This window comes from Nomascus leucogenys, chromosome 1a (genome assembly GCF_006542625.1).
Source record: "Nomascus leucogenys isolate Asia chromosome 1a, Asia_NLE_v1, whole genome shotgun sequence".
Taxonomy (NCBI): Eukaryota; Metazoa; Chordata; class Mammalia; order Primates; family Hylobatidae; genus Nomascus; species Nomascus leucogenys.
The window spans coordinates 86,555,674-86,579,145 of record NC_044381.1 but is presented as its reverse complement, the minus strand read 5'-3'; the positions used below and the strand labels follow the sequence as shown (position 1 = coordinate 86,579,145).

The 23,472-nt window shown below is 48.6% G+C and overlaps 1 protein-coding gene across 1 annotated transcript in view; it reads right to left on the bottom strand.

Moving 5' to 3' along the window:
* Nucleotides 1-12,398: 12,398 nt before the first annotated feature.
* PLEKHD1 (pleckstrin homology and coiled-coil domain containing D1) overlaps nucleotides 12,399-23,472 on the bottom strand; it is a 47,917-nt gene continuing 36,843 nt past the window's right edge. Inside the window, exons 7-13 of the mRNA XM_030812562.1 lie at nucleotides 21,566-21,660; nucleotides 19,630-19,723; nucleotides 17,827-18,005; nucleotides 17,120-17,252; nucleotides 16,607-16,751; nucleotides 16,010-16,159; nucleotides 12,399-15,693 (exon numbers count right to left, since the gene is read on the bottom strand). Of these exons, the coding sequence (XP_030668422.1) occupies nucleotides 15,524-15,693; nucleotides 16,010-16,159; nucleotides 16,607-16,751; nucleotides 17,120-17,252; nucleotides 17,827-18,005; nucleotides 19,630-19,723; nucleotides 21,566-21,660 (966 nt within the window). The 3' untranslated portion in view covers nucleotides 12,399-15,523. The remainder of the gene's footprint in view (nucleotides 15,694-16,009; nucleotides 16,160-16,606; nucleotides 16,752-17,119; nucleotides 17,253-17,826; nucleotides 18,006-19,629; nucleotides 19,724-21,565; nucleotides 21,661-23,472) is intronic.

The following is a 23,472-nucleotide window of genomic DNA, read 5'->3' as shown; positions in this document are numbered from 1 at the left end:
AGGTACCTCACAGCAGTGTGCTTTTCCCCATGCCTTGGGAAGAAACGTTAAGTGCAGGCACATACATCTTTTTTAACAGGTAACAGGCAAAGCTAGCACCAGCCTGTCCCCCGAAACCTCAGGGGAGAGAGGGAAACCCAAACTTGACACCACAAGATACTTCTGCTGACCTCCCTACTCAGAGTGAGATGGACCCAAATAGTCAGGCTTTTTTTTCTTTGGCGCTTAGCAAGAGAGGGACTCATTGACAGGCAAATATGATTCAAAACACCCCAGCCTCAGCGTTTTCCTTGAGAGCTTCCCATCGGGCTGTTGCCATGACAACCATTGCTGACCCAGCCTTGAGAAAGCGGCAGCTGGAGCCCAGAAAGGATGTGGTCCTGCCACTGCCGCTGTTCCTCAACATGACTCACCCTGTGATGCAACAGTTCGTCCTGGCAGGTTGCACGTCATACACACCCACACCTCCGCATCTATCCTCAGCATGTATTCTCCCCACCAGCCAGGCTGGGGCTGCCAGTGGCGGTGTTCTTGTCCAGGTGTTTGCAGAAGGAGAGAGCAAAGCCATCATCACACAAAGAACTAGAGGCAAGCAGAGACAGCAGCCATCCCTGTGGCAGCCTGTCCCCAGTTCTAGGCACTGAGGCCCTGGCTACTATGGCTAATATCGTGATTCAGAGTCCTTCCCAGCTTTGGATGCCACTAGATTGAGGTCAGGAGTTTGAGAACAGCCTGGCTAACATGGCGAACCCCCAAAGTGTCCTATTTCCAAGTGGATTCTTCTCAGTTAGTTCCCATCCGCCTCTTTGGCCCCATCTGAAGAAATCGCTTCTCCTCTCTATGCCTTAGTTTTCATAGCTCTGAAACGGAGAGAACATGTCATGTTTACGGTGTCTCTTCTCTCTAGGATCTATTAGGGGAGCAAGAAGAGAAAGCTTAATGTCAGGAATATGTCATGGGACTCAAGGAGTGGCCAAACGGTTCATGGTGAGGAGAGGTGGAGGGGCAGAGAGGGACCAGCTCGCAGAGCTGTCCTAAGGATGGGGACAAAGCGGCATGCTGCAGCACAGCTCCTACTTGTGGGCGTCTCCTGGAACTTCAAGTGAAAAATGCATTCAGCCACCACACGGGGGAGAGGGCAACCACCACCCCCAGCTTTCCTCCCTGTCCTGAGCATGCTTTAGGCCTCAGCTCTGACTTACAGGCCTCATGCTTAATGCCAAACAGACAAGCTCCACTGTGGGTGTGCATGTGCATGTGTATTCACACATCCGAAGGGGCTTGGAAGAAGGGGGAAAGGCTTTCAAACAAGGGGCTTACAAAGGTCAAATCAGATGCAGTGAGCATGAGCAAGACCACCATCACTCATTCAAGGATTCGTGCAGCCCCTCCTAAGTGCAGACACTGCTCTCATCGTCACAATGTATGTTTATATAAAGCTTGATGGTTCACAAAGGTCTCCCCTACTTCAGCTCTGCATCCTCTCAACAATGTGTGGGATAATAAGGGCAAGTATTAAACCACATTTACATTTGAGAAATGTACATTTATAAATGAGGACTCCAGTGCCCAGAAATATTAAGTAATTTGCCAAAGTCATAGCTTGTAATTGGTGATGCCCAAACTCATACACAGGGCTTCCAGTGCCTCTGCACCATGGCTGTGTTCTGTATCCTGGAGGCTGTAGCCTTGTATCTAGAGTTACTAGCACAAACTATACAGAGAAAGCCACCCAGCCACCTCCAGTCTCTCTGAGCAGGTGGAATGGGTGGAATCAGCAGTGCTAAATGATGGGGTTTCTGGGCACTCCTGGAAAATCTCCTCTGCTCAAAAATATCTCGAGTAGAGAGGTTCATTATTTAGAATAAGCACCACAGGCTCCACTAACCTCATTAGCCCTATGGGTCACCAGGTCTGTTAATAATGTTCACCAGTCATGAACATCTTCCTATTTGGTGGTGTGTCTGATATTCAGGACAGCATCTCAAGAGATTGTGGCAGGACAGGCAAGTTGGAGTTTTTGTTTTCTTTTCTTGGAGAGGCCCTAGGCTGCTGGGACTCTCCTCCGCCTGCACAGTGCTGCTTACAGTATGTAGCACAGACCATCGACTGCTCATCCACAATAATATTCATCAACACCCTTTTTCCTAGACACTCAAACTACACCTCCCAGACTCCTCCTGCAAGCACATGGGGCCATGTGACCACACTTCAGCCAATTACCTGGAAACGAAGGTGCTCTGAGCCACTTCCAGGCACAATGGAAAGGGGGAATCCTTATGGGTGACTGGAGAATATGCCTCCAGGCTAACCTTGGAAGCCACCAGTTGATGATGGAAAAGTAGCTATCATATAGGTCCTCAGATGACATATAAAGGACTCTGGGCCAGGTGCGGTGGCTCATGCCTGTAATCTCAGCACTTTGGGAAGCCCAGATGGGAGAATTGCTTGAGCTTATGAGTTTGAGACCAGCATGGGCAACATAGCGAGACCTTGTCTCTACTAAAAATAAAAAAAAATGGCGGGGCAAGGTGGCTCACACCTGTAATCCCAGCACTTTCGGAGGCTGAGATGGGTGGATCACCTAAGTTCAGGTGATCAAGACCAGCCTGACCAACATGGCAAAACCCCATCTCTATTAAAAATACAAAAATTTAGCTGGGTGTGGTGGCACATGCCTGTAAACCCAGCTACACTGGAGGCTGAGGCAGGAGAATCGCTTGAACCCAGGAGGCAGAGGTTGCAGTGAGCCAACCTAGGTGACACAGCAAGACTCTGTCTAAAAAAAAAAAAAAAAAAAATTAGGTGTGGCGGTGGGCACCTGTGGTCCCAGCTACATGGGAAGCTGAGATTGGAGGATCATTTGAGCCCAGGAGATCAAGGCTACAGTGAGCTATCATCATGTCACTGCACTGCGGGCTCGGTGACAGAGGGAAGCCCTGTCTCCAAAAAAATAAAATAAGTAATAAAGGGCTCTGCACAGTCAACTTGTACAAACAACCAGAGTTTTTGTCTCTATTGTCTCGACTGCTGCATCTAGGACCAGAGCAGTGCTTGGCACATAGTATGTATCACCCAACTTACGACACCAGCAAGTACCAGGCACATCGTCATTTTATGTACCAACAAAAAATTAGAATGCTGCCAATTGAACTATGACACTCTCCTTTCACTTAGAATTTTTATTTTGACTTATTGAGAAAAGCTTTTATAGATTCAGTTCATCATAGATTTCTATTATAAATCACTTTCGTGCGTAATAAAACAGTAAAGAGAAGTGAAAGAAGTTGGCCAAGATATTTCTAGAATTTCTTCTCATTCCAAATCTGACTCCTCTGTTTTTGACTCAGACTTGAAAATGACCATCTTTTTTCACACACTGTCATTCTCTGTGGCATCAAGAGTGTTGGTGATGAAACGTTTCTCAAAATAATCCATAAAAGAACTCAGGGTGGGTCATATGTGCTGGGTTCTTAAAACCAGCTTCATGGCGGGGCATGGTGGCTCATGCCTATAATCTCAGCACTTTAGGAGGCTGAGGCAGACAAATCACCTGAGGTCAGGAGTTCGAGACCAGCCTGGTCAAGGTGAACCCCATCTCTACTAAAAATTAAAAAAAAAAATTAACCGGGCTTCGTAGTGGGTGTCTATAATCCCAGCAACTCAGGAGGCTGAGGCATGAGAATCGCTCAAAACAGGGAGGGGGAGGTTGTAGTGAACCAAGTTTGTGCCACTACACTCCAGCCTGGGCAGCAGAGTGAGGCTTTGTCTCAAAACAACAACAACCATAACAAAAAAAACAGCTTCACAATTTTGTGGATTTAGCTTGCTGTTGACTCCTATAATCACCAATGCTGCCAAACATGTCGAATTCACCACTTCTCCCCACACCACCATTTGATTCTTATGGGCTAAGAGCATGCTTCATGATTGTGGATTTTTTCCTCCAAGCTATTGACACACATTCTGCAAGTTCTGACGCTGGAATTTTCTTTTTTTTTTTTTTTTGAAACCAAGTGTTGGTCTGTCGCCCAGGCCGGAGTGCGGTGGCACAATCTTGGCTCACTGCAATCTCCGCCTCCTGGGCTCAAGTGATTCTTGTGCCTCAGCCTCTCAAGTAGCTGTGATTACAGGCGCACACCACCACACCCAACTAATTTTTGTATTTTTGGTAGAGACAGAGTTTTGTCATGTTGGCCAGGCTGGTCTCAAACTCCTGACCCAAAGTGATCCACCGGCCTCAGCCTCCCATAGTGCTGGGACTCCAGGCATGAGCCACTGCTCCCAGCCAATGCTGGAACTTTTGATGTTTGCACAGGGAATGATAACCTCATCAAGACTGCAGCATGGCCAACAGCAACTGCAAGATGCCAAGAATTTAAGATACGGCCCAACTTCAGAGATTTTTAAGTTGTGAGGGCAGCAAGGAAGCATCACAAAATTTTTAAAAATATGCTGTGGGTTCTCAATAAATATTTGTTGAATGAATGAGTAGATAAATTCCAGTTCCGTTTCTGTGATTGGAAAATGCTTTGACTTCCTTGGGAAAAGGCCTTCAGACTTTGAGGATCATACAGTTTTGATAAAGCTAAAGTGACTGTGTTGGTTAGACTGTTCTTTTGTTTGTTGTTGTTTTTAAGATGAGGGTCTTGCTATATTGTCCAGGCTGGGCTTGAACTCCTATGCTCAAGTGATCCTCCCTCCTTGGCCCTGCAAAGTGCTGGGATTACAGGCATGAACCACCAGGCCCAGCCTGGTTAGATTGTTCTTGTTTGCAAATGAACAGAAAACCCAATCGAAATGGCCTAAACTGGCTGGGTGTGGTGGTACATGCCTATAATCCCAGCACTTTGGGAGGCCAAGGTGGGAGGATCACTTGGGCCCAGGAGTTCAAGACCAGCCTGGGTGACATGGCAAAAAGTTACAAAACATTGGCCCGGTGTAGTGGCATACACCTATAGTCCCAGCTACTCACGAGTCTGAAGTGGGAGGATCGCCTGAGCCTGGGAGGTCGAAGCTGCAGTGAGCCCTGATTGTGTCACTGCATTCAAGCCTGGGTGACAGAGTGAGACCTTGTCTCAAAAAACAAAAACAAAACAAAAATGCCTAAACTATAAGGAAAGGTAAGTTAGTTCATATCACAAGGAGCCCTGAAATTGGGCAGATACACTGTTGGTTAATTCAGTGACTCTACAATTCAGTAAGGACCACAGCTTCTTGCCATTTTTCTGCTTGGCCATCCCGGACATGCTGGCTTGGTCCTCAAGCCAGTTGCCCTCATGGTCCCAGATTGGCTGTCTTAGTTCTAGTGTCATATTCAGACATAAAATATCCAGTAGAGAGAAAAGGATTGTATCTGCCCCATGACTCTTTTTCAAGGAGAGAAAATCTGTCCCAGAAGTCCTCCAATGGGCTTCTCATTTCAGTGACCAGCCTGGGTCGCATGCCCACTCCTAATGAAATCTCTGGTAGAGAAGTGAAATTGCCATGATTGGATTAAACTAATCAGGATTTACCCTCGAGCTTGAAATAGAGTTCACCTTTCCCTTAGGGGTGAACCGGGATTTTGTTCTTAAGGAAGAAGTGAATGAATTTCAAGTGTTAGGGTAATGCTATCCAAGTGTCTTGTTGTACAGTAAAACTGTTTTCAGCATCACTCCCCTTATACATGTATTATATTGTCAGAGAAAATATCTCAAGGCTCAATAGTTGCTTTTTTTTTTTTTGTAGAAATGGAGTCTCACTATGTTGTCCAGGCTGGTCTTGAACTCCTGGTCTCAAGTGAGCCTCGCTCTCCCAAAGTGCTGGGGTTACAGGCATGAGTCATGACACATAGCCTCAATATTCACTTTTTATGAAGTACATCATTAATGATGAGTGAATGTAAATCCATACTTAAGCACTTTTGTGGCAAACACTAATGGTTGGCTAATTTAGCAGATACTCTTAACTCCCTTCTCTCTTGCTACCGCTGCCACAAAGACTAGAAAGCCAAATAGTCACTCTCAGCCTCTTTTGCAGCTGGAGGTGACCATGTGATCCAGCTCTGGCCAACAAAATATATGCAAAAGTTTTTGAGGTGCTTTGGGGAGTTTTCATGAAAAATAGGTCAAAGGTGCAGACATTGCCTTTTATTTCCTTCCCACCTTCTTCCTACCTTCAGTGCCGATGTGATGGCTGAACATCTTGCAACTGTGAGAGAAAGGCCAAGAGAATGGCAGAGAAGCTGGCCCTCATTTCTTTATGTGATTAGCAATATCGTCAGCTGCCTGCTTTCAGATCTCTAGATACATGAGAAAAATAAGCCTCTGTGTGTATAAACATGCCTGTAATCTCAGCACTTTGGGAGGCTGAGGCAGGTAAATCAGCTGCGGTCAGGAGTTTGTATAAGCTGCCATGGTTGGGCTTTCTGTTACTTGCAGCTGAATACCTTTCCAAGTTTTCTTAATTATTTCAAATGTGGAGGGCCAACTCCTTGTTAGGTCTGATTAGATCATATTTGTTCCTACCTACTGTAATAGAGTTAACACGGCTCTTACAGGGGCAGGGAAAATGTCAGCACTTCTTTTCCTTGTTGTATGCTTGTACTTGCGCTAATAGTATGACTTGCAGCTTCTTTGCAGGAAATGTTTGGAGCCGTGTATGCGGTCTATGAGAGTTAACTTGTTAAAACTAGATATGTAATCTGTATGCTCATTTCACAAGATGTAAACTACAATGCACCACAATACCCTGAATGTGACATGGGAGAGTGTCATTGTCACTTCCTCCTCCAAATTGTGGCACTCAGAAACCCTCGTGTGATCATGACATAACATCCCTGGCATCCAGGGTAAGTGAGGGTGCCACTGTCAATATATGTATTGAAACTAAGGAAGACTTCATTTTCTTTTATTTTAGAGAAGAAAACCCTTCAAGAAAAAGTTTTACATGTTTATTCCCCATGGCCCAAAGGGGCAATCATGTGTGTCCCGAGGGTGCCCATGCCCCTCTTTGGAGACGATTGAAGTTGACCCACAGTGTCTGCTCCAGTGACCTGGATGACAGGTGCCCTGCTCTAGACAGCCACGTGCAGGAAGCCACCTTCCAGTGGATGAAGGCAGGCGGTCACAGGGGAGAAACGGGGATGGCATTTAGTAATGTGTCAGGGTAGAAGTGCTATTGCCTCCAAAAACAAAAATGATTTTTCAAAAATGTGCTGATATTCATTTCCTGCAAATGTAATATTCTTCCCAGAAAACCTCCATAAGGTAGAAATTTTATATAATCTATACCAGGATTGGAGGAGGGTTTTGAGAGCATCTAATTGCACACCCTCATTTTACAAATGGGAGGTTAGATGTCTTGGATTAATTGTTGGCTCTTCAGGATCACCCAGGCCTTCAGATCCCCAGCCCAGAGGCTTCCCATTGGCTGCCTCCTCTAAGAGGTTACTTCTCTTCTAGAGGATACTTGATGTGGGAAGTGTGGATAAAGGGCAAAGGAAAGAGAAAATCAAGAGAGTGCCAGCTTGGAAGTGGTTGAAGGCAGCAAGAAACTAGGCTTGTTGGCCAGTCACAGTAGTTCATGCCTATAATCCCAGCACTTCGGGAGGCTGAGGCAGGAGGATCACTTGGGGCCAGAAGTTTGAGACCAGCCTGGACAACATACCAAGACCCCACTTCTACAAAAAATAAAATTAGTTGGGCATAGTGGGACATGCCTGTAGTATCAGCTACATGGGAAACTGAGATGGGAAGATCACTTGACCCCAGGAGTTTGAGGCTGCAGTGAGCTATGACCTCACCACTGTACTCCAGCCTGGGCCACAGAGCAAGACCCTGTCTCTAAAAATAAATGAAGAAAAGAAAAGACCTGTTACTTTGCCAAGTCCTTAGGTTGAGAAACTCTGAACTTGTTACATTGGACTAACCAGACTTCCAGAAAAGAAGAGTTCTTAGGAGACCAGCAGTTACCACCACTTCCAGAAAAGAAGAGTTCTTAGGAGACCAGCAGTTACCAAACAGCTGAGTTAATCCCTTAAGAACTCATGATAGAAAATCCCTGAGTGAAGATTCTTGGGACCTAGAATATAGAGGAGCTCAATATATTTACTGAATGAATGAATGAATGAATGAGGCAATGGAAGAAAGTCACTTTAAATTTTTACATTTTTTAGGGGATGCTAGAAAAAAGCACTGCCCTTGATCTCAGTTACAAGCTGAACTTCCAGTTACAAGCTGTGTGACCTTGGGCAAGTCCCCCAAACTATGTGGGTTCCATTTTTTTCTGTAAATCAAGGAAAGATATGTGAATACAGAAAAGAGAAGTCAATGTGAAAGTGCATGGTATATAATGGACTCTGTAAGTGATGGACAAAGCAGAGTCCTTTGTTTCATATCTTAAAGGGGAAAACAAGGGTGAGACTCAACACCAATAGTGCAAAACCTCAGCAGATTGTCACCAAAACCCCTCTAGCCCCGCCTTCTCCCAGAGCCTCAGCCCACTTTCCCATTGGAATTTGCAAGCCAGCTCGGAGCATGCTGCCATCTGCTGGGAAGAAGATAGACGTGAACACCAAAGCATCCCTAACACCAGGCCACAGTGGGGAGGGAGAAACCTGGAAAAGGAAAGGGTAGGGATCCAATTTCCTTTCGCTGTGATTTTCTTGTCCTTTAAGACATCCAGGGCCCTCCCCATTGGCCAACAATTTGTCAGAAGAATGAGATTTCAATCAGTTTTTCTCCCGAAAACTGATAGAACATTATCCAACTTTAAAAAGGAAGGAGATTCTGACATACGCTACAACGTGGATGAACCTCGAGGACGTTATCGTAAGTGAAACAAGCCAGGCACAAAAGAAAGACCAATGCTGTATAATTCCACTTACATAAGGTATATACAGTAGTCAAAAATCATAGAGACAGAAAGTAGAATGGTGACTGCCAGGGGCTGGGGGTTAGGAGAATGGGGAGTGTCTAATAGATACAGAGTTTGAGTTTTACAAGATGAAAAAGTTCTGGAGAGTGGTTGCACAAAATGTGAACATATTTAACACTACTGGCCTGTACACTTAGAAATATATACATGTGTGGCTGGGCACGGTGGCTCACACCTGTAATCCCAGCACTTGGGGAGGCTGAAGTGGGTGGATCACGAGGTCAGGAGATCAAGACCATCCTGGCTAACGTGGGGAAATCATGTCTCTTCTAAAACAATACAAAAATTAGCCAGATGTTGTGGCGGGCGCCTGTAGTCCCAGTTACTCGGGAGGCTGAGACAGGAGACTGGCGTGAACCCGGGAGGCGGAGCTTGCAGTGAGCTGAGTTTGTGCCACTGCACTCCAGCCTGGGGGACAGAGCAAGACTTGGTCTCAAAAAAAAAAAAAAAAAAAAGAAATATATACGTGAACGTGTGTGTATATATATATGTATTTTGAGATGGAGTCTCATTCTGTTGCCCAGGCTGGAGTGCAGTGGCACAATCTCGGCTCATTGCAACCCCCGCCTCCTGGGTTCAAGTGATTCCTGTGCCTCAGCCTCCCAAGTAGCTGGGATTACAGGTGGGTGCCACCACACTCGGCTAACTTTTGTATTTTTAGTAGAGACGGAGTTTCACCATGTTGCCCAGGCTGGTCTCGAACTCCTGGCCTCAAGTGATCCACCCCCCTCAGCCTCCCAAAGCGCTGGGATTACAGGCATGAGCCACCGTGTTCAGCCTCTGTACACTTAGAAATATTAATAGTTAAAATGGTAAATGTTAGGTTGTATGTATTTCACCACAATTTAAGAACCAATAAGTGAAAGAGATAAGCACGTGGTAGACACTTGACTTCATGCAATAGAATCACAATAAATACGTGTTGAATGAAGATGGAAAGAAGTGGCTAGGCATGGTGGCTCACACCGGTAATCCTACAACTTAGGAGGCTGAGGCAGGAGGATTGCTCAAGCCCAGGAGGCTACAGTGAGTTATGATTATACTAGTGCACTCCAGCCTGGGTGACCGAGCAAACCCTGTTTCTCAGAGATGGAAAGAAGTGATGCTGACTGATGGTCTCAGATACAGGGTGAACATGACAAAAGGCATCTTTTCTTTACCAGAAAAGCCTTCCAAGCAACTATGATTAGTCACAGTTACCTTTTCTTTGAGGTGATAAATTAGTTCTCTTTCCTGTTCTCATCTCAAAGCAAAAATATATTTTCATAGAGAGTTCTAAGGATGGCATGGCATTGAGTTCTACCTGAGCCAGAACCTGACATCCTGTATGTTCTGGATCACTGGTAGCAGTGACAGCCAATTTTCTGTTGATTTCAGGGATGCAAGGTCCCAATCATAGAACTTCAGAACCGCAAGGGCTCTGAACAGCCTGTAAGATTGAAGGGATTTCTCTCCCGCTTACCAAAAATGCATAAATACAGTAAACATTTTAAATAGTGACTTTTTAAAAGCCACAGGAGCCAACCAGTGGCAAAGCTGAGCCTTCCCCCACACCCACAGCAGCAGACAGTGTGCAACAACTTCTTCCCCTTGGTCTCGTCTTGCCACTGGAGTCACTGCTCTGCAAGGGGGAAGGCTCTCTTTGTGGACACTCCAAGGCCCACCAGCCACAGCTTTTGCCAGGATTACAAGGGGAGGCTGAGTCTGTTCATAGTGGGACTCTCAGCCCAGAGGCAGGTGTCAGATCCTCCAGGGGAAGGGTGGTGGAGTGCAAAGACAGCATGGGCCCCCAAATGCAGCTGGCTCTGCAACTGCCTGGATGTCTCCTGGAGCCCCTGCTGTTCAGCCCTTGTGAGCAACTCTGACTCACCCCAACTTCCCTGCCTGACTGTCAAGTCTCAACCAGAGGCAAACTCAGAGTTGACAGTGACAGGTAAAGTTCACCACAAGGGATTTGGTTATTAAGGCCCCCACCCCCCAGGACTCCTGGACTTAAGAGTATTTCCTATATTTCCCATGAACACCTTTAACCCAGTAAGATGGAGTGGTGAAGTTCATTTCTGGGTCAGAAGAGCTGTTAGCCATGGGTGGAAGCCCATGTCCAGGGAAGGGAATGGGAGATGTGATGTGCAGAGTCAGGAGAACTGAACCCGGGGTTGTTGACACCACAACATTCCACACCCACTCGGAAGTTTGAATAACCAGTTTCTCCCAGTTGCTTTGTGTGTCTGGGAGTGACTCTCTTTCAAGAGGTAAAGACAACCATTGTAATCTCTCCTAAAGCCTTGCAAAAGACATCCCTCCACTCCTGTTTGCCAGGGGTGGGGTGAGATAAGAGAAGTCAGCAGCTTTTTCTCCGAGTCAAAGCTGCAGAGTTTCTGACTTTGGAGAGACCTTGCAAGGCCTGGGGGTCTGAGAAGTGTCAACATGGCTGATTGCAGAAGCACACAGTTCCACAGGGACTGCTGGACTTTATCTGAGGGCTCCAGGACTATTTTGCCCAGTGGGTTTATTTACCTTCCTATTGGATAAAATCTGACACACCTGGACTGGCTCCCTGAGACTTGAGCAAGTTTTGTTCCACTATCATCATTCATTGTGGACTCCAAACACAGGCTGCTCAGACTATGCTGAGCTGGGTGGGCTTGGAGTGGGTTGGGGGCAAGAATTACATCCTTCCAGATGAATAGAGGGAGTGGATCCTTTGCAAGGACTGGGAGCTGGGGAATGGGTCAGAACCCAAGTGTTTCACAAATCTCTTGCTTCATCCATTAACATCATTGATGGAAAAGCACGCAAACCGAACAGGAGGAGAATCCAGTCATTACCATTTCTCACTCATTTCTGGCTCTCCTTTATATGATTACTAAACAAAAGCATACACTTCTCCACATCAGAGCAGGTAAAACTGTCAGTTTCCAGCAGGGATACTGAAACTAGCAGGCCATAAATCTAGGTATCCTGGCTGGGCATCATGGTACGTGTCTGTAGTCCCAGCTACTCAGGAGGCTGAGGTGGGAGGATCAATTGAGCCCAGGAGTTTGAGGCCATAGTGAGCCATGATCACACCACTGCACCCCAGCCTGGGCAACAGAATGAGACTCTGTCTCTTAAAAACAAAAACAAACAGGAAAACAAAACAAACAGGAAAACCTCACCAAACAAAAAACCTAGGTATCCTTTGTCTCCCTGAGGCTATTCCTGCTGGCACAGTCAGTTCTGTTCCTTTAATCTGTGCTAAAATCAGAAGAAAATCTAGCTGATAGTCCTTGTCACACAGGGACAGCCAGGACCTCAGGGCTGGAACACAGATTTTTCAATTAATTATTAGGAGGTGCAGCAGTGGGGTGCACTTCCTCAAATGTAGAGAAGCATGTGCAGGAGTATGTATTAGAGACAGGACAAGCAGATTCCATAATTCTACATTTGGCCTGCAGGGAGCAACAACTCTCTAGCAACGACCACACCACATACTTCAATAGATACTGCAGGAAATGCATTTAATTGGCCAAGGAATAAGAGTTTTGTTTTTAAAAATTAAAAAAAATTACATCAACATATTTCCACTAAGTAATTTCCACTCCTACGTATTTTGATACAGAGATGTTGCTATTTTTCTATTTACAGTGCTAGGTACATAGTGAGCTTTTAACAAATAAACACTGATGGATTGTTCAGTTGGCTGAAGATAATTCAGGCTTGCCTGAGGCATGGAAAATACAGGGTGAGAATAGGAGGAAGTACCGATTGGTAAATGTGCATGGAAAAGCACTGCTACAGTTTGAATGTTTGTTCCCTCCCAAACTCACACTGAAATTTAATTACCATCCCAGTAGTTTGCAGGATTAAAAAAAGAAATTTGATTGCCATTGTAACAATATTAAGAGGTGGGACTTTTTTTTTTTTCTGAGACAGTTTCACTCATGTTGCCCAGGCTGGAGCACAATAGCACAATCTTGGCTCACTGCAACCTCCACCTCTCAGGTTCAAGTGATTCTCCTGTCTCAGCCTCCTGAGTAACTAGGATTACAGGCACCCACCACCACACCCAGTTAATTTTTGTATTTTTAGTAGAGGCGGGGTTTCGCCATATTGGCCAGGCTGGTCTCAAACTCCTGACCTCAGGTGATCCGAAAGAGGTGGGACCTTTAAGAGGTGATTTGGCCATGAAGACTCTCCCTTATGAAAGGATTAATGTCATTATCAAGATGGGGGGTTTGTTATAGAAGAATAAGTTTGGCCCCTCTTGCTCTCTCACCGTCTCTTTGCCTTTCAACCGTGGGATGATGCAACAAGAAGGTCCTTGCCAGATGCCAGCACCTTGATATTGGACTTCTTAGCCACCATATCTGTGAGCCAGTACATTTCTATTCCTTATAAATTACCCAGTCTCAGGTATTCTGTTATAGCAGTACAAAGCAAACGAAGACTAGCACTTTTCTGTCTGGTTAATAGCTTGCCCAAGAAAAACAAATGCATTTGAAAATTTATGAAAGATCTCTCTAAAAGCAAGCCATGATTCTTTTAAAAAAAAGCAAACAGTAATCTCGGTTTTATAAATATTCCCCTTCAATTCAAAGTTCATCCTTCATATGTATTAGAGAAACAAGTTCCAGGTTTATGCATGTCATACATGTTTAAAGTTTTACGTTTAGACTCAGCCCTGTCAAATGCATTTATTCCAAACTGACTCAGCCCTCTCCCCAGCTAGATTCTGCAGAGACTGTATGAAGCCACCAAAGTCCACCCATCACTGAAAGGAACCACTGAGATTAGTTTTGGCAGGAAGCACTGAGCAAAGAGCAGGGCAGCCTGGCCTAGGCTTGGCCAGCCTAGCAGCAGATGTGCATGTGTTCTTAGAGGCAACAATGCTCCTCTTCCCACAGAATAGGTTGTGGGCTCCCACATTCTTGCACCTTTTGCTGGGACTTGCCTCGAAGCCATCTGTCTATCTCTCAGAACTTTTTGGTTTTCCAAGCAGCAAAGAATGAGCACCTTTAATGCCAACAGTGTCCAAGAGCACCCTGATCCCAGGTGGACCCCTTTTCTGGAGGCCAATAGCCTCAGGTAGCTTTGGAGGGTGGGCCTGCAGGGAGAGGGGCTGGGCAGTCTGTCTGTCCATGAGTGAGGGACAGACACACCCCTCAGCCCCCTGGAGGGTGTTGGTCTTCCCCAGAAGCTGCAGACTGGTGTTTCAGCTTCACTCCCAATGACACTGAGCCAACCAATGACTACTGGCCTCATCACAGGCCCAGGGTCCCCATCTGCCGGAGTTCATGGTCACATTGCTTCACAGGCTGAAATCTCTGCAGGGAGAGGAGGCAGCAAGGTGACTGAAGCAGGGGCAGCTGGGAAGGAGGCATCTGTGATCTCTCGACCAGCAGGAACACTGCCTCCCTGCCCAATCAGGAGTACATAATGCAGGAACCAGAGTGACTTTCCTTCACTCCTGAGTTTGTTTTCCTTGTGTTTGTTTGAGACAGGGTCTTGCTCTGTTACCCTGGCTGGAGTGCAGTGGCACAATCTCAGCTCACTGCAGCCTCAACCTCCCAGGCTCAATCAATCCCCTCATTTCAGTCTCCCAAGTAGCTGGGACTACAGGCATGCGCCACCATGCCCAGCCATTTATTTTATTTTTTAATTTTTTGTAGAGACAGGGTTCTGCCTTATTGGCCAGGCTGGTCTCAAACTCCTGACTTCAACTAATACTCCCGCCTCAGCCTCTCAAAGTGCTGGGATTACAGGCGTGAGCCACTGTGCCCAGCCCACTCCTGAGCTTGTTACGTGTCCTCTGGGGGAGCCCCCAGCATCACTGCTGGCCCCAGCTCCCAGCCAGGGCCCTAGGTGCACAGGCAGGAGGGACATGGTGCCATCATTCTACCCTTGCAGGGTGCCGAGGCTGTGAGTGAGCTCACCAGAGGAGGAGGGGAATCAGTGGGTGGCCCCACGGCCAGGGCCTGAGCTCAGGAAAAGCAGCACTGTGGCGGGTGTGTGGTATGTCAGGAGCCCAGAAGCTGCTGTCCTAGGCCCCTTTCCTCCTGCAGCATGATGTGGTGTAAATGAGGGGCCTCAGCTGAGGGACATTTTGCTGAGTGTCAGAAGCAAAGGGAGGGTTAGGAAACCCCGGGGAAAAGGGAATGTCAAGGTGCGGAGGCGAGGCCTTTCTACATGAGGACCACGGGCAGGGCAGCAGAGTCCCAGAGAGGTCCAGTGGGCACCAGGGAGGGCTACCATCTTCCTCAGTGGGGCAGGCCCTGCCTGATGGCACAGTGGTAGACAGCACCCCCCCACCCCACTCCCTAACCAACACAAATCTCCACACACAACCGGGTCCTGTCCTCACCTCACCATGACAACCAGCACCCAGCTCGGGCTTGCATGGCCCTGGTGTGGACCCAAAGGTGGGGTGTGGGGTGAGGATGAGGAAGGCAGCGTCCATGTCCTTTGAGGGCAAGGCTGGGCCCCAAGTGGAGCTCTGGCCCAAAGGAGACGTAGGCTCCAGACCAGAGAGGCCAGGAGCTGATAGAGTGAGGCCTCCCTCTGCCACCCCTTCCCCTCCCCCGCCCATCCAGGGGAGACTTGGGAAGCAGGGGAGGAGCGCCCATCACTTTCCACCCCGGGAGAGCGCCAAGGGGACTCCGGGCTGGGTGGCCATGATGTGGTAGATGGATTCCCGGAAGCGCTGGTCCCTGCTGAGCCGCTTGGCCACCTCCTTTAGCTCCTCCATGTTGTTGGCATCCAGCTGGGAGGTCATGAAGGACTGGGACGGCTTCACTGGGGAAACAGGAGCCCGACAGCCCTGTGAACAGTGCTCCCTCCACGAAGGCCTGGCCCTGTCCCCAGCCTCACGCCACCCCCTCACTCCCTTATGTGTGTCTAAGCTTCTTCCAGCCCCTTCCCACACACCGGCTTCCATATCCTTTGAGAAACCCAGGGCCCTGAGAATTCACCCATTTGCCCAAGGATGGTGGGGCCAGGTTCAAGGCCGCACTATCCAGCCTCAGAGCTGGGCCAACCCTTCTGGCTCCACATGTTGCCCTCTTCCTGCCTTGCCACCACCCCACCAGGGCACGCAGACAGCCACACTCACTGTCATTCCAGGAGGTGCTGGACCGGCGCCGGTGGAAGCGGCAGCTCTTGATGCGGCGAGTGGCTGCCTTATGGATGTACACGGAATTCTTCATGATCACAGGCATCTTGGCCTCCAGCTCGGCATTCCGGATGCACTCCTCAAAGAACCCTGTGGTGGCAGGGCCAGGAAGGGTGCGGTTCGACTGCATCCTTACCCCCAGCCAGTCCCTCCCCTCCAAGGATCCTGGTGAGATTGAGTGGGAAATATTTTGACCCCGTCCCTCGAGATTCCAGAGCCACCTGCTGAAGGGGACTTTCTCTGCCTTTCAAGCCACAATCTGCAGCCATCTCAGGGCAGGTCTGCTGAGAACAGAGCTCTGAGCTTTTGATAAACGGAAGAAGCTCCTGGCTTTCCCCTCACCACAGATCAACAGCCGCAAGAAAGCAGTGGCGCTGAGATGCCTGCAGGCAGGTAACTGGAGAAGAAACACTTCAATATCCAGGGAGCACCTCATGCATAGCAGACCCTGTGTGGGTTTCCTGGCTCTACAGGGCCAAGATCCCATCTGGGGCTGAGTGCCAAAGTTGGGGGCCGGGGCCTAGAGGCAGGGCTTACTTTTCAGATGGCTCACATCAGCGCGCATCCTCTCCTCCTTCTCCTTATTCCGCACCTTGGAATTCAGCCCCTGTTCCAGGCTTCGCAAGGCCCCCTCTGCCTCCCGGAGACGCCTCTCCAGGTCCATGCGGACCTTCACTTCAGCCTGAGGTTGAGGAGAGGGAAATGAGAAGGAAGTCATGTCCTGGAAGTAGCTGCCATCTTCCCCGGAAGCCTTCCTTGGTCACCCCTGGCTCAATGGGCGTGGATGGGAGTTATCCCATCTTGCTTCTGAGTCTTACCCTTTGAACCAGATGGACTGGGCTTGGCACCTGCACCCAGCAGGTGTCTGTCAATGATGCAGCAGACTTGCTGCTTCCCCTTGTGGTGGCTCCATCCCCCATGCCTGGCCGTCTGGTCAGACTGACAGAGATAATTCATGCAGCTACCCGGTAAAGTGCAGGGGTGGGAGGGGAGTCTCCAGGGGAGGGGAAGGGCCCTGGCACCAGCTGCCCCCAGCAGGCCAGGTCGCACCTTGAGCTCCCGCTCAGCCTGCTGCTTCTCTGCCGTCAGCTCCTGCAGCGAGTTCTGCAGAGCCTGGGACTGGCTGGAGTAGAACTCGCGCTCCTCCTCCAGGGCCCGTGAGCGCTCCTCGTTCTCCTTCATTCTGCGGGGACAGAAGAGGCACTTACTCAATGCTCACTCGCCAGATGGGATTGCCAATGGATGGACAGCTCCTCTTAGAGACCTGGGCTGGAGAAACCTTGAATCCCAGGCTTCATGAGCCCCTGAACTTTGTGGGTCCAGGCACCCAGGGGATGAGATAGATGGTGTGGTCAGTGCTGGGAGCCCTAGGTTTAGAGTCAGAAGACTGGAGTCCTGGGTCCAGAGCTTGCTAGTTCTGTGACCTCAGAAAAGTCATATAACCCCTCTGAGGCTCCATTTCCTCATTTGTAAAAGGGGGCTTAAAAACTTGCCCAGCCTGTCACAAAGCATGGTGACAAGGACCTAATAACTCTGCATGGTTCACACCATTGCACGAGATAATTATCAAGCCAGCTTCGGGTAGTGAAAGTTCTCTTCCCACTTTCCTGGTGGGGAAACAGAGTCCTAGGCAAAAGGAAGTGAGTGAGCCCTACTTGGTCAGTGCCAAGTAGAACCCAAGAGTCCGGGTGTCCATTTCGAGGAAAGTCCCCAGACCCCAAAGCCGATGGTGTCCTCCGGGGTCGGGGCTCCCTCACCGCTTCTCTGCCAGGAGCTTCTCCTCTAAGAGCTGCTGCATCTTCTCCTCGATCTGCCGGAGGTTGCTATGGAGGCCCCCGCTGGGAGGGGGCTGCTCACTCTGATTGGCCAGTGTCTGCAGGTGGTTCTCGTTCTCCTCCAGCATTTCCAGGGTTTTCTTCTTCTCTATGGAGAGTTCCTGGCATGGAGGGAGGGAAGGAAAAGAAAAGCCCAATTTAGGTTCTCCAACATGGCTGCCCTCACCTGCTTTTCCGTTCGGGGGAGTGACCCACTCCTCTCTCAGTCCTCTATGGCCGCTGAAATGTCTTCATTCTTCTCCAGAGCTAAAAGGCCCAGATCTCTTCCACAACAGGGCAAGGTTACTCCTCCATCAAGAGTCATAAAGGAACCCAAAGTGCCTTCCAGTGGAGACGGCACCTACTAGAACGGGGTCTCATGACCTTCTGGGGTCCTGGTTCCTCCAGGGGTGAATGAGGAGACGTAGTGGGCTTACGTGAAAAATACCCAACAGGAACCAGCCCAAGAACAGATTTAGATGCTCTCACAAACAGAGCGAGGCTGTAGTGAGCTATGATTGCACCACTGCATTCCAGCCTTGGCAACACAGCCAGAACCTGTCCCCCCACGCCCCCCACCCCACCAAATAAAAAAAAAGATGTCCTGTCCATTTATCAGACTGGGATCTTGTACTAAATGGCATTACACAGAAGCAGAGTTGAAAATATCCATGGGAACGACCTCCCATGATGTGAAACAGGGAAAGATAAATGAATAAAGGCCCCACAAGCTCCAAGGCTCCAGTCAGTCAAGGGAGACAAGAAACCTTTGCAGCCTTGATGATAATTCGTGGATACAGCACAGGTATGGGCCATACACCATATGTGCCAGGCTCACTCCAGGGGATGGGCTTGGAGAGACCACGAAGACACAGTCTAGTGAAATTCACAGTTTGGAAAACACACCTAGCGTGTTAAGTCCCATAAAATATGTACAAAATGCCATGGGAGCCAAGAGCTCAGAGTAGATACCTGCCTTGAAAATCAGAGAAGCTTGACTGAGGAGACATTTGAGCTGAGACTTAGAAGGGTGAATACAAGTTCTCTAAGCAGAGAAAAGGTGGAAATGATACACTGTGTAGAAGGAACAATGTGGGCAAATGTATGGAGCACGAAAGAGCTTGCTTTCTTGGGGTACCTGAGCTCCGTGGTTTGGAGCAGGGGTTGGGAGTCTTTGTGCAGGGCATGGAGGAGCAGCAAAGGGAAGAGTGAGGAGGGAGGGAAGGGGAGACCAGGGCCAGAGTTTGCACTTGCTTGCCATGCTAAGGAGTTTGTACTTTGTCCTTGAGGCATGTCACCTCCCCTCCCCATCCCAGTTTCTGTGGTATCAGATGATGGTGTCCTGGCAGTTGATTTCCCTTTATGTTCAATGTCACTCAGGAGCAGCTAAGTGAACAAGACACAAGAAGGAAGCGGTGGGTGGCTCCACTGCCCACCTTAACCAATCCTCTATCTGGTATAAAAATATAAGCACTGGAGGTGGATTTCCTGAGGCCATGGTAATAGCAAGGACAAGCCTGAATTTGTCCTTTTGGGTCTGAGAACAGACACTTCTTGCTTTGGGCCTCATGCCTCAGCCAGAGTTTTCAATGGCCCATAGAGAAGAGACCCTTTAGATCAGCACCCCTCCATGCCCATTTCTCTTACAGATCACCCCCTGGGGAAACACTGCTAGAAAAAACAGTGTCATGTGATCCAACCAACCAGCCTGCCACCTGGTCAACTAACCCACCAGCAGCCCCTCACCTCCAGCGTCTGCTGCAAGGACTCCGTGAGGTGCCTCAGTTCCTTTTTCTCTTGTTCTACACCCTTAAGGCATCTTGCAGTCAGTTCCAGCTCCCTGTGGGGACAGAGGGCTGGGTATGGCAGTGCCCACTCTCCCCACCCCCCACCAATCACCTCTGCACATAGAAATGCTTTTGCTTCACTTCCTGATGGGGCTCAGGAGGGCTCTTGAATGGCCAGCCCCTCTGCACAGCTGGGCCCTGACAGCAGCAGTAGGGGCCTGGAGCTGAAAGGAAGTCCTGGCCACATGGGGTTGGAGTCAGTTGCTCCAGGTACACATGCATCTGTCACCTGGAATAAACCTAGGGCCACCCCACAGGCAGAGGGAAACACTGGAGAAACAAAGGGGCCCCAGCCTCACCTTGTCTTCTCTGGACAGCACTTGCTAGAACCCATGGTCATTCTGAGATAGAACATGGCTAAGGCCCCTCTCTGGGTTAGTAACAAGCTCCTTGCTGCCTTCTTCACAAGCTTCAGTCACCTTAGGCTTTTACACTAGTGTCCCCTCATCCTACTTGGAAAGTCTTTCCCTTCTCCTGCTCAATTTTCCAAATCTTACTCACCTTTCAAGGCCCATCTCACTCAGCCCTGCATTCAAGCCCACAAGGGTCATGCATGTGTCTCAATTCCCGTAACACAGGAAATCTGCACCATGCCTTCTAGCACCTGATTACATATTATTACACTAATGTTTCCTGGGTACGAATCTGGTTTCCCCAACCAGATCATACGTCCACTCTTCAAGGGAGTGGACTTGTCTTCTATTCCTTCTAGTACCTGGCAACATTCTAGAAGCTGAGTAAGTGCTTGGCTATTTACTTAGTAAGATCCACTGGGTTTTTCCCTCCTCAAAATACATAGTTAATTGACACCCTTGGATAAGGTTGTTATAAGAAAACTGTTTCTGGGCTATCACTGATCACGTGTGGTGATGATAATGATGAGGATGAGGATGATGATGATGACCACCCCCACCCAAAGCAGTAGTCTCCACATTCCCAGAGGCTGCCTCAGAATCACCTGGGGGGGTTTTAAAAAATATATAGATTTCTAGCCCCGGTGCGGTGGCTCACACCTGTAATCCCAACACTTTGGGAGGCCAAGGTGGGAGGATCATTGAGCTCAGGTGTTGGCGACCAGTCTGGCCAACATGGCAAAACCCTGTCTCTACTAAAATTACAAAAATTAGCCGAGCATGGTGGCGCGTGTCTGTAATCCCAGCTACTCAGGAGGCTGAGGCACAAGAATCACTTGAACCCAGGAGGCGGGGCTCCAGTGAGCCAAGATCATGCCACTGCACTCTAGCCTGGGTGACAGAGTGAGACTCTGTCTCAAAAACAAACAAACAAACAAACGTTTATATATATACATGTATACATAGATATATACATGTATATATATAGAGATTTCTAGGCTCTACCTTCAAAAGATTATAATTCAGTAGAAGATGATTTTAATGTACAACTAGGTTTACAAACAATACATGGTACTAAAGATCTCAAATTACACATTCCCAAAAAGGACTATGTAGGAAAGACAGCAAATGTTGAGGGTCTTGGCTAACAGCAAGCACCTCTAGGCCAGCATATCCTGTCTGGCCCTGGGTGAGAGAGGCTTTCGTGAAGGCAGGGGGCTTTGTGGCTTGGAGGGATGCTCCAATGCCTTATGCTCTAGTGGGTAGAAATGACCCCCTTTATCTGGGGCAGGGGAGTCTACAGATTCTTCTGGGAACACTCAAGCCTGGAGCCTTGGAGGATAGACTCAAACTGGATAGACCCAAGCCTGGAGCCTTGGGAAGATAGCATCTCCGAGGTGGAGGCCTCCTCAGATCTGACGGGGAAGGTGGGCGCTGCATGCCCTAACAGTGGCACCCCCAATTCCCAGGCACCACCACCACCTCTTGATCTGCTCCTGCTCCATTCTCAGCTCCTGCACCACCTCCTCGAACTGCTGCTTCTCGGCCTCCAGCACCTGGTTAAGGCGCTCAAGCTCCTGAAGAGACCAGAGAGGAAGAGAAGAGTCACAGGTAGCAAAGGACCCCTGAGATCAGGATCCCCCAATCTATCCCAAGGGACCTTCTGGGATTTAGCACAGCCTGGGTCATGTGCTGCACCAGACTGGGAATTAAGTTCTAAGGCCCGCTGGCCCCACTCATTGACATGTAGTCCTGACAAACCCAAAATCCATGATGAACTGAGCCCACTGAAAACACATTTTGCATGCTGAAGACTGGGTTTAGGAACACTCCCAACATTACTCCCTGTGGCTGGAGGAAACTATAATTCTAAATGTCTACTCTGCAGGGCAGCTCCAGTCACTGCCATCATCAGACAGGTTGGCTGTCCCTCACACCCGGAGGAAAGAGTGGTGAGTGTGTATTTCCATTCAAGATCCCTGGAGTGATGTCTGTTAGAAGTGGCAAGGAAAAGCTATTCCCAACCCAAAAGTCAGAGAATAAGGACTCTTTCTTTTTCTCGAGGTATCTGGGAAGTAATGACTCCAGGTGGCTTCAGCTTCCCTCTGCTCCGGCCCCAAAGTGGAGGAGAACTAGAAAGTGCAGGACAGGCCCCAGAGGACCAGACTTGCCCCTTCAGGAATCCCAGGAAGCCCAAGTGTTTTCCCAGCAAGTATGTGTCCTCCAGGAGTCCTATTTTCCTGGGGTCCAGTGGCAGGTGGCATTGGGGGGCACATTTCACGTAATTTGGCTTGAAGCATTTTTGTGACAACTGCTTTGTTCCTCCACATTTTACACTGTAGGAGGATATTATTTCCACATTCACTTCCTTTCTCATCTTCCACCTCGAAATTCCACTCTCATTTTCACCTGGGGGCTTTGTTCCCAAGTTTAATGGAAACCCCACTGCAGAGGGAGGCTGTCTATATGGAGAAGTTGCCATGGACTTTGAGGAGATGCAAAGAAGGAATAAAGTATGAGGCAGAGGAAGGAGCCTGCGTTCAAACCCTGCAACCTCCATCTCTAAACTACTTACCCAAAGAGTTGCTATATCTTTCCCTTCTGATCATTATTGGCGCTTTGGGCATGGATCACAGGTTACAAACTGACCTCAGTTTCATGGATCACAGGTTACAAACTGACCTCAGTTTCATGGATCACAGGTTACAAACTGACCTCAGTTTTTGCCAAATGTTGTCACCACCAAGAATGCTCGCTGCTCACTGGTATTATTATTATTAATATTATTATGTTTAGAGATGGAGTCTCTGTCACTCAGGCAGAGTGGCACTTGTGCAGTGGCACGATCATAGCTCATTACAGCCTTGAACTCCCAAGCTCAAGCCATCCTCCTGCCTCAGCCTCCTGAGTAGCTGGGACCACAGGCTCGAGCCACCAAGCCCAGCTCTCCCTGGCATTCTGATGCTCCTCCTGGGCACACCGCATGGCCACAGTGCACCTGGTAAAGGTGAGTGGGTCCTTGGGACTAGCTAAAGCCAATGGAATGAGAGCAGAAGTGTGTTACTTCCAGGCAGTTGCCTTTAAGAGGCAATGCGTGATGTGCTATGTTCCCTTCCCCCTGTCATGGCAACCAGTGTCTATATACAAGATACCATATATAGACATAATATAAATATAATTAAAATTTTATTCTTTTTTTCTTTTGAGACGGAGTCTCACTGTTGCCCAGGCTGGAGTGTAGTAGCACAATCTCGGCTCACTGCAACCTCTGCCTCCCAGATTCAAGCAATTCTCCTGCCCCAGCCTCCCGAGTAGCTGGAATTACAGGCACTCACCACCACACCCGGCTAATTTTTGTATTTTTAGTACAGATGGGGTTTCACCATGTT